Source organism: Thunnus albacares, chromosome 12 (genome assembly GCF_914725855.1).
Source record: "Thunnus albacares chromosome 12, fThuAlb1.1, whole genome shotgun sequence".
NCBI lineage: Eukaryota > Metazoa > Chordata > Actinopteri > Scombriformes > Scombridae > Thunnus > Thunnus albacares.
The window spans coordinates 3703694-3713995 of record NC_058117.1 but is presented as its reverse complement, the minus strand read 5'-3'; the positions used below and the strand labels follow the sequence as shown (position 1 = coordinate 3713995).

The 10302-nt window shown below is 39.1% G+C and overlaps 1 protein-coding gene across 1 annotated transcript; it reads left to right on the top strand.

Annotated features, from left to right (window-relative positions):
* On the top strand, nt 1-6031 carry dusp12 (dual specificity phosphatase 12). Its single transcript, XM_044369376.1, has 8 exons — nt 1-138; nt 1455-1719; nt 2712-2825; nt 2962-3080; nt 3220-3307; nt 3484-3575; nt 5243-5322; nt 5600-6031. The coding sequence occupies exons 2-8, from the start codon at nt 1457-1459 to the stop codon at nt 5741-5743; spliced, it is 900 nt and encodes a 299-aa protein (XP_044225311.1). The 5' UTR covers nt 1-138; nt 1455-1456; the 3' UTR covers nt 5744-6031.
* Nucleotides 6032-10302: the final 4271 nt, after the last annotated feature.

Here is a 10302-nt window from a genome sequence, read left to right as displayed (position 1 = left end):
AAAAATACCGAAACTCTCAGTTGAATCCACGCCTTCACATGTTGTTTCGTTGCAGTCAGTTGAATATTAAGCGTTGTAAGACGTCTTAGCAGCGGACAGTAAGAGAAACTGTGAAGAACAAAGCTTTCACACTGAGAGGTGAGTTACTGTCTGACTGTTGACGTCATGGACGTTTAATGGACAAAATCCACAGTAACAGTCAGTGAACGTGTCAGTTCATTCTGTCACTGTCTGCTCTGTGTTGTTCAAACAGAAAGTCACGACAGGTCCGTTTAAACCGTATTACATGTTTGTTTTTTAACATGCTGCTCTATTAAAGGACGGGTTCACAGTTTTTCAAGTCTGTCTTAAAACAGTCAGGAGCCCAAATGAACATTGAAACATGTTTATCTTGCTGTAATCATTCCTCCTGTTCATACTGACCATTAGAAGATCCCTTCATGATGCACTTACAATGTAACTGATGGAGGCCAAAATCCACAGTCCTCCTTCTGTGTAAAATGTATTTAAAAGTTTATCTGAAGCTAATATGAAGCTTCAGCGTCCAAATGAGTCAAATCAAGTAGATATCTTTCAATGTTACAGTCTTTTTAGAGCCAAAGTTCCTCTTTTTGTTACTACTCTGCCACCGCAGCTCAACAGGGAAACACTGTCTGAGGAAACACAAAGAGGGAATTTGATGCTAAAAAGACTGTAAATGTGTCAGATATCTACTTGATATGACTAAGTCAGACTGGTGAAGACTCATATAAGCTTCACATCAACTTTCAAATGACTGTGTTTGTCCTCCATCACTTACACTGTAAAAACATTTGAAGGGGATCTTTTAATATCCAGTATGACCAGGAGGAATGATTATAGTGAGGAAAACCTCTTCCACTGTTCATGTGGACACCTGACTGTTGATTTAAGACACACTTGAAAAATTGTGAACCTGTCCTTTTACGGACGTTTCTCCTACCTGGTTTTCTTCTTCCTGGTTGATCTTCATCACCTCACCCTGACTACTCTGTTGTCTATACTATATTTCATAAATGTATTAAAAGAAACACAAAATATTTTCTGTATTTTCAAATAACCATTTATTTTCTCTTAAATAGATTTATTCCCATATTTTTAAAAACCAAATTATCAACCAATATAACACAGAAGTAATACAAAGAATCAGAAAGTGACAGATGAGGTCTGTTTATTTCAGTAAGAACACTTATCTGTGGAGGAGAGGTGGATATCCAGACTTGTCAAACGAATACATGAGAGTTGGTTCAGCTATCATGAGAAAAAAATCATTTTAATGAAGAAACATCCAAGATATATAATACAGACATGTTTCAATTATAGAATCAGTCTCACACTCTATTCCATTGATTCACAAAACATGAAACAGAGCAGGTGTAACTGATAACATAATGAACTGCTGGTGTATCACTAACACCTTTCTGATGTCTCTGCAGTCATGCTCCTGGTGGACCCCGGTCTGTACATCGGAACTGCGGCTGACCTTAATGACAGCCAGGCATTGGTCAATGCAGCCGTCACTCACATCCTGTCTGTGGACTCGGTGGACCCCGCCCCTCTGCTTCCTGCTGATTGTGGCTTTCGCAGGAAGTGGGTCAATGTTTTGGATGAGGTGACCTCTGACCTCCTGAGTCACATGGACGACTGCTTCCTGTTCATTCAGGAGGCAGTGGATGCAGGCCGGGCTGCACTTGTCCACTGGTAAGGATCAGAGGTCAACAGGACGCCTCGACCATTCACTTACCACTTACTGCTGCGTTGCTTGTCTTTATCGTGTCACATGTCATGTGTTTCACATTTCTGATGATCTGATGAAATGTCAGGTTCTTATCACTAAAGGAACCGACTGATATAATCCACTGAAATCTGTTAAGTTGAGTCTTATTTAGCAGTTCTATGGAGGCCGATGTGTGTTTTTAATATTTGGTTAGCTGGTTTATTTATCATCACAGTTGTGCCAATCACAGTGAATCAAAGGCCTAAAGCAGCCAGTATGTGTGGAGCCAGGAGTCTGCTACCAGAATAAACTTTCAGTGGTGCATTTAAGTTGATTATTTAAGGACAGATTATAAAATTAGCATTTAAAGTTGGGCAACTCACAAGAGACCAATTAAAAGAGAATGGTCAAATCAAGTAAACTGAACTTCACGTATAAAACCAGTGGAGGGCGTCTTTGAATACCAACAAAATAAAACACATTTTAAATAGAATCATTAAAAGGATTTTGAAAGATGTACAATATTTTCATTGTGGATTCATCTTTTTTTGTGATTAATTGCTTAATATTAGTCCTTAAAATGACAAAATGCAGAAAAATGTTCATCACTGTTTCTTAGAGCACATTGTGATGTGTTGGTTTACTTGAGCAACAGTCAAAAAGCTGAAGATAGTCAGTTTAAAACGATGAGCAAGAGACAAGCAGAAAATCTTCCCTCATGAGAAGCTGCAAGCACTGAAGGTTGTTGGCATTTTTAGTTAATATATGATTTTAAAAGGTTAATTAATTATCAAAATAGTTTTCTAGTTGATGGACTAAAAGATTTTTCATCTCAGCGCCTCTGTAAACACTTCTGTTTCATTTAAAGACATTCAGTCTCCTATGTTCAGTCACAGAACGTGTGTGTGTGTGTGTGTGTGTGTGTGTGTGTGTGTGTGTGTGTGTGTGTGTGTGTGTGTGTGTGTGTGTGTGTCAGTCAGGCTGGTCGGAGTCGCAGTGCTACTATTGTAACTGCTTATCTGATGAAGAGATACAAGCTGAACTTCACTGAGGCTTACAACAGACTGAAGAGTGTCAAGCAGGATGTGCAGTAAGTGTGTGTGTGTGTTTTTCCAGTATTGTGCAATCTCTCCTTGGACAACCCTGTTTTGTGTTTTGTATTGTTGGACATGAAGGATGGGTCATTATCAGATGGAGGACAGACAGATAACTCATGTGTGTTTCAGGGTCAACAGTGGATTTGAGGAGCAGTTGTGTCTGTATGAGGCCATGCAGTGTGAAGTGGACACCTCTGGTCCTCTGTACAAACAGTACAGACTGACCAAGCTCACTGAGAAATACCCTGGTAACCACACACACACACACACACACACGATGCTCCTTAGAAGCATCATTATTGCAGTGTTTCCCCATGTTCTTTATTTACCTGTGCTGTCGTGTGTGTGTGTGTGCGTGTGCGTGTGTGCGTGCGTGCGTGTGTGCAGAGTTGCAACACGTGCCCAGGGAGCTGTTCGCCACTGACCCCGCTCACTGCAGCTCCTCTGAAGTGTCCTATCGCTGCAGGAAGTGCAGGTGAAAGGTGGAAAAGTTCATACGGCGGCTGAATGTTAAAAGCTGATGACGAGTCTAAAAAACATCTCAGTGTTTCTGAACACTTCCCAGTCGTTGTCTTCAGCCGACTAGTTCTCATGATTTATGTTCTCATGATGATTCAAATTCATCGTTCACCTCCACTCTCTCCTCTGCAGACGAACTCTGTTCCGTGGCTCCAGTATTCTCAGTCACCCAGTAGGAGAAGGAGCATCAGCCTTTGGTCACAAGAAATCCAGTAACCTCACTGGTGAGAACAACGTACTGTTGGCCTGTTCATCAAATCCTCACACTCACTGCACAAAGTCAGCTAGTGTCATTGTCAGATATTACATATAAAACATACAAAACAGTCTCACCACAAGTAGCTTTTGATCGTATCACATGACCTTCGTGCTTTAATGTTGACCTCTTTTGATGAAGACGCTCTGATAAACCTGCTCATCACTCAACACACACAGTCAGCAGCTTTAATGACCTCTGTGTTTTCCAAACCTCAGTCATGTGATTTCAGATGTCTATATGTAACTGTACCTTTGAATCTGTAGTAACCACGTGTCAATATAATAGAGCAAACATATGTTTACTATGATTGTATCAGCAAAATATTTGTTTACCGCAGTTGCCAAGTCAGCATAAATCCTGCTGACTCTGTCTTGTCAAACACAGCTGTGACTAATCACATGAATTATAGCTGCATTCTGTCAGTAGGCAAGTTTCCATCCAAGGCTGTGTTCACATTACAGGCCTTTTTAGTCAGATCCTGTCTTTGATGTCGATGGTTCACATTCATGTCTGTTAGTGACATGTGTCCAGCTCATAAACATGGATGACAGAGCTGTGCAAGCATATATGTCCAAGATTATTATTTGTGGAGGTCGGCAGACATTACAGATGATGAAAATGAGAACAAGAAGGCGACATGTTTATTTTTACTGGGCTGTGAGGTGCTGACACTCAAGGATGATGACAACAGCCACATATGCAAGGGGCCCAGTTTTGATATAAAAAAAAAAAAATCTGATTTGGTTTGTTCAGATCTGAGTCACTTGGAGGCAAAAAAAATTAGATTTGGGTCACTTCAGCATGTAATGTGAATGTAGTCCAAATGTAGCACAAATTTTACCCAAATTTTTGGAAAATCTGCATAAGAAAATGCAAATGAATGTTCATTTCCATCCACGACTGGTATGTGAATATTAGGGTCGGTTCATCAAGATAAACAGTCGGTGGCGCTAATTCTCCAGTCGGTGCCATTAAACCATTGCAGAAGAAGAGGACACAACGAGATGATGTCATTAAAAGAGCGACAGTCGAAGCTCAAACGATGGAAAACCATGTGGAAAACGTGATGGAAATATGACATTTCTGTTTGTTTCATGTATCCATTTGAGGAACGTTACAGTCTCATCATCGCTCCACACACATCTGATGTTTGACCAACTTTTCCACCTCAGCCAAGCATATAACTTTTCTGCAATACTTCTCTTACTAAGTGAAAAATTCTGCCATGAAACAAAGTCCATAGATTCAGCATTTACCAGTAATCCATTCAAGTGTGACACTTTCCATCATTATTGCAACACACATGGTAAATCCACACAGAGGTGATTTAAATCATTTACTGATTGGATTAACTTTTAGGACAGGACACCTTTATCATTCTAAGTTTATGAAGTTTATGGTGACGTCACGTAATTCACATCACCGCTCTGCTCACCTTCAACCTGAGCAGAGGTCTGATCAGACAGAGTATCTCAGAACACCTGTGTGGGTGTTCAGGGCCTTTAACACATAAAACATTCAAAATAAACAATAAACACTTGTCAAACCCTTCTGCAGTTGTAATAATCACACACACACACACTGTGGGTTTAGCTTCTCATGAGCAATGATGTGAAATGTGTTGTCTCCTAGGAGAAGTCCAGTGTACGTCATACTTCATAGAACCAGTGCAGTGGATGGAACAAGCTTTACTTGGAGTGATGGACGGACAGGTAACACACACACACCGTGTATATGTGCTATGAAATCCTACCATATACTACTAATACTCCACTTTGTGTGTGTAAAAGTTCTTTAACAGACTTTAATAAGACATTTTGATTGGACTCTCAAGTCCTCAAGTCCAAATGTTAGTTCTGATCATCTTCACCATCACTGTGATTGTCTGCTGATGTGCACATCATACTTTAAACACAATGGTCTTTTTCTCTGTGCACTTAAAGTACTTCCCTCCTCTCTTTCTGTGTGTGCGTGTGTGTGTTTGTGTAGCTGCTGTGTCCCAAGTGTAGCTCTAAGCTGGGCTCATTCAACTGGTATGGGGATCAGTGTTCATGCGGTCGATGGGTCACTCCGGCCTTCCAGCTGCACAGAAACAGAGTGGACGAGATCCGGCAACTGAACATACAGAAATAACACACACACACACACACACACACTCACACATAAATGAACACAGACTCTGCAGGCGGAAAAAGAAATACCACAGAGCTCATCAACACACAAGCCAAATAAGTGATATGTGACACAGACTTTTTTAATCTCATCCAGTTCTCCAATTCAGAATGATTGAAGCATTTTGAGCTACATTTTCATACAACAGCAAATCTTCCAGTGCAAGAGTTCCCTTCAACTCAAACCATGTAAGTGTTCTGTAATACTTGCGTATCGTTGTAAATAAAAACATACCTGTAAATATCAAAAGTTGTTTCTACTGATCTGTTCCTGCCACTGTAAATAAATCTGTAATGTTACACGTATTTAGAACAGTTTCATAAGATTTCTGTTTCATTTGTCTGTTTATAACAACAAGAGTTGTTGCACATTCTTTGTCCTCAAGATGGATCACTTATGTCAAAATTCTTTCTCCCCTGTGTCTTTATTGTAACCCTCATCCAGCATTAAGTCAGATTCAGACCCAGAGCACAACTGATGGATCCAATGCAAAGCTCACATAGTGATGAATTACAGACAGGTTTGTTTGTTCGGAAACACAGCATACATTCCTCAGTCGTAACTCAAATGACATAATACTTTCTGCAGCCGCAGCCCAGATAAACTCACTGGGATCTGTCACTCACAATAATCAATGGAAAAGAAGAATTTCCACTAACTGATTCCATGAATATATCCTTGTTTTTTTAAAGTGTAAATTTGTTAGGCCTTTTCAGGTTCACTGCATTGCTTTGGTGGGTAAAAACCAGATTTAGATCTGTTGTTTAAATGGGGCTCTGTACACAAGCCCCGCAGCTCATATGATGTGAGTCTGGCATGTCAACCTCCTGCTGATGCTTTTAGTAGAGATCCAACCGATAAATAATGGCTGGAACAAAATCTTTATCCTAAAAGCCTTTAAACTCTGTTATGAAAGCATTTTGACATTTTTAAACTACTTTCATTCCAACACCAGTGCTTCAAGGTAAACTGTTGTCACATTTATAGAGAGGGACATAAAACAAAAAGCAGAGAATAAAATGTTGGACTTTTCCAAAAATAAAGTTTGGTTTGGATATCTCAGATATGTATATACACTACAAATCATATAATATGTGGGCAGGAAAATGCTGAATGCATGATTGTAATCTTGCACACAAGTTTTTAAACCTTTGGATTAGTTTAAAATGAGTTAAAGGCTACATGGGTACAGAAAAAGGATCATTTACAGTATTTCAATTGTTGTATTTTGCAGTTTATAGTTGTGGTCCTTAGCTGAATTAGATTGAGGTTGGCCTTTAATTAGTTTTGATCAAACATGTAGTGGACCATCAATGGGTCAGCTCAAGTTTCTGTCGGCTGACTCGGCGCCAGAAGCGACGCGGCCTGGCAGCTAAATCTGGGCAAACAAGTACCAACAATGTCCTCTGTGTGTGGGCTGAGAGTAAATGTTGAGTTTCCTATGTTAGTATTTTATATACAGTCACTATGTTATTGTTATTATATCATTTAAACAGCACATGAATTGTATATTTAGAAAAAAGTAATTCACGGACAAAACCACTGCTGATAAATTCCAGTTTCCCGCTCTGAGGCCCAGCCTGACATCATTTATAGTTACACATGGACGCCACAAGATGGCAGATCAGCACCTGTAAAAACACGGAGCCTTCTTTCAGCTGCTTGAGAAGAGCTTTTCAACAGAGAGAGGTGGTTCTGCCCCTGAATCACTGGAGGGACTTGTAATGTGAAGCAGATGCAGGAGGTGTTTGTGGCAAACAGCTGCATCAACAGATAAATGGAGGAGAAAACACAAAGGCTTGTTTGTTAAGTATGAAAGAATAGAAAATTGAAGAACAGATTTTCTTTATAGTTCTTCAGAGAGTAATTATTCTCAACTCTGCTGACACTTGATCATACTGTGTTGTCTTAATATTAAGGATGGATAATTAAATACTGTAATTACACATTTCAGTCAAATTCCATGAAAGCAAACATTTTAATTATTTGTGAATGATTTAATTTCAGTGGAGTTTTACAGGCTCATGATTGTTTAAGAGTCTTTTCCATCCTTTTTTTCAATTAGGATGTTGATCAAATGTGAATGATGAAATTGTTGGTATCACCATTGCTAGAGAGATAAATTATAAATAATTTATATACAGTATGAACTGTGCTGATCCACTACACAGGACTATTTCTGACTAAATTTAACACACAGGATCTTTTTGTAAGATCTTAAACATGTATGATCTATGTATTAAAGGAAGTAAGCGTGCAGTTTCTTATTTCCGTTTGATAATGTCACTGAGTCCGGGTGTCAGTGCCAACGGATGTGTGTAAGTACAGTGTGTGAATTGTCACAGTGAGTGTTAGTGAGGTTGTTCCACCAGCGCTGGACTGTAACTCTGCTGTCCCATCCAACAGACGCCTGGAAAACTGGAGCAGACACTCTGGAAATTTGGTGCAGAGAGGAGAAGGAGCATGAAAACTGACCGCCAACAAAAAGAGAAGGTTATGTAAAAGAAGTGGAAAACGGTTTAAATAAGGTGAGGTGAAAATGTGTGAAAATGAAAGAGAGAGAGAAAGAGAGAGGGAGAGGGAGAAGGAGAGGGAGAAGGAGAGGTAGAAGGAGAGGGAGAGGGAGAGGGGATGTGGTCAGAGTTTTCCATGCCCTCATAAGCACTGGAATTAGGAATCAATCAAAGGGAGCTTCCCTTTCTGTGTGTGTGTGTATGAGAGAGAGAGAGAGCGAGAGAGAGAGAGACCATGACCAGAACTGGCATACATGTAGTTTTTAGGAATACTGTAAATACTCATATTTATCTGATGAGATTCTGCAGTTGCAGACCAAAATACACTTTATGAAAACAACAACAATCTAAAAGTAGGACAAAAAAAAAATCCAGCCTCAGAAGTCGGTCAGATTCTTTAAGTCCACTTCCACAGTTCTACAGTAGCTCTGCATACAATGTAACATACTGTATTCATACTTGGCATGATGTCAAGCTGCTACAGTATTTGAATTTCCACTTATAATAACTGACAAATTGTAAAACTTTTATGCACAAATGATTACATGTTATATGGATAATATTTGGAGACATTAGTGTAAAGCTGCCATAAAACAGTAACAACCTTTATTGTGTTTTCTGTATTTGGTTGAGTTTTTTCACTTTCCAGCATTTTTCATGAGTTGTCAAACTGGTCAAGATGTTTTCCTCATTTACTATTTACATATGTTTTCTAAGTTGGAATATGTTGAGCTCTCAGGTTTGTTTGTAGATCATATGAGCGGGAGGCGCCAGAGTCAGAAAATTTTAAATCCAACACATACGGCCTTTAAAGTCAACAAAGATATAAATGTGGCATTTTGCAGAGTGTGCAGCTTGACATAATACATCTACTTATGACATCTTATAACATTACACGCCTGTCTTATTATCACATATGTGAAAACAATGATACATATTGGCCTCTGGGAATTCACAAGACCCCCCACCCACCACACATACACACACACACACACACACACACACAGCTGCTGATGGAACACACCAAGGCTCCCATTTGGTTCATCCCAACTTCTGCTCAACTGTCCATAAAAGTATCATCCCTCTTTCTCTTTCTAAGATGGTCTCTTTAACTTTACGAGCTGTAAGAGCAACATAAATTGAAGGATTTAAGAATGTTTGGTGAAGTACTTTAAACAAGACATATGGTTAATATTTCATTAATGTCATTAATGTAAGTAAACGGTTCTGTTTGCAGTAACTGATCTGGTGAGCAGAGACATGTCTGCGGATTCCCAGGACAGCCAGTGTTCTCAGTTTAATACTCTTGAATGTCTGTAGTGGAGTTTCTGCTAATAAAGTTGACATTGAATAATGGCTGTAATAAAAGTAAAGAGCCTAAAATGATTTGCAGTGGTGCAGATACCAGATGTTGCTAGAAACAGAGAAAATGTTTGATGATTCTCTTTTGTAACAAACATCACAATGCTTCACAGTGTTTCCTTTAATGGACATACGGAGTGTTCTTCATCATTATGAAGAACAGTGATGTCTGGATGGTTTTGAAAAGCTGATGAATATAGTGATGAGGTGCCAAGCTGGTAACGTCTTTTTCTCTTTTTTCTTTCCATCTCCTGCTCCAGTATGCAGACCTCATGCATGCAAAACTGAAGGGGAATTTTCAGCTTGAAGAATTTGAGTTAAAAACTAAACTTCAGTGTAGATTTTACATTTTTTTTAATGATAGTTTCAAAACAGTGTTGCTGTTTTACTTACTTGAATTATTTTTAATTATCACAACACTGTGTGCTGTTGCTGGGTTCAGGATTAATATTTTCAGTTACTCCAGTCATTCAAAATCTTACAGCTCTACAGCTTAGCAACACTTAGCTTAGCAACACACCAAATAAACCTGCTTTTTCCATTTCTCAGACTTTAAAGCTGCACTAATTAAAATTTTTATATGAACAATGGATCAAATGACTATGTGTAATATGAAACAAGTCACTTGTAGTGACAACTTGTCAC

What these genes read in the sequence shown, in the direction of transcription:
- dusp12 (XM_044369376.1), top strand. Translation starts at nt 1,457, where the DNA reads ATGCTCCTGGTGGACCCCGGTCTGTACATCGGAACTGCGGCTGACCTT. An exon ending in GCTCACTGAGAAATACCCTG is followed by an intron (nt 3,081 to 3,219) that starts GTAACCACACAC and finishes GCGTGTGTGCAG; the next exon opens with AGTTGCAACACGTGCCCAGG. An exon ending in TATCGCTGCAGGAAGTGCAG is followed by an intron (nt 3,308 to 3,483) that starts GTGAAAGGTGGA and finishes TCTCCTCTGCAG; the next exon opens with ACGAACTCTGTTCCGTGGCT.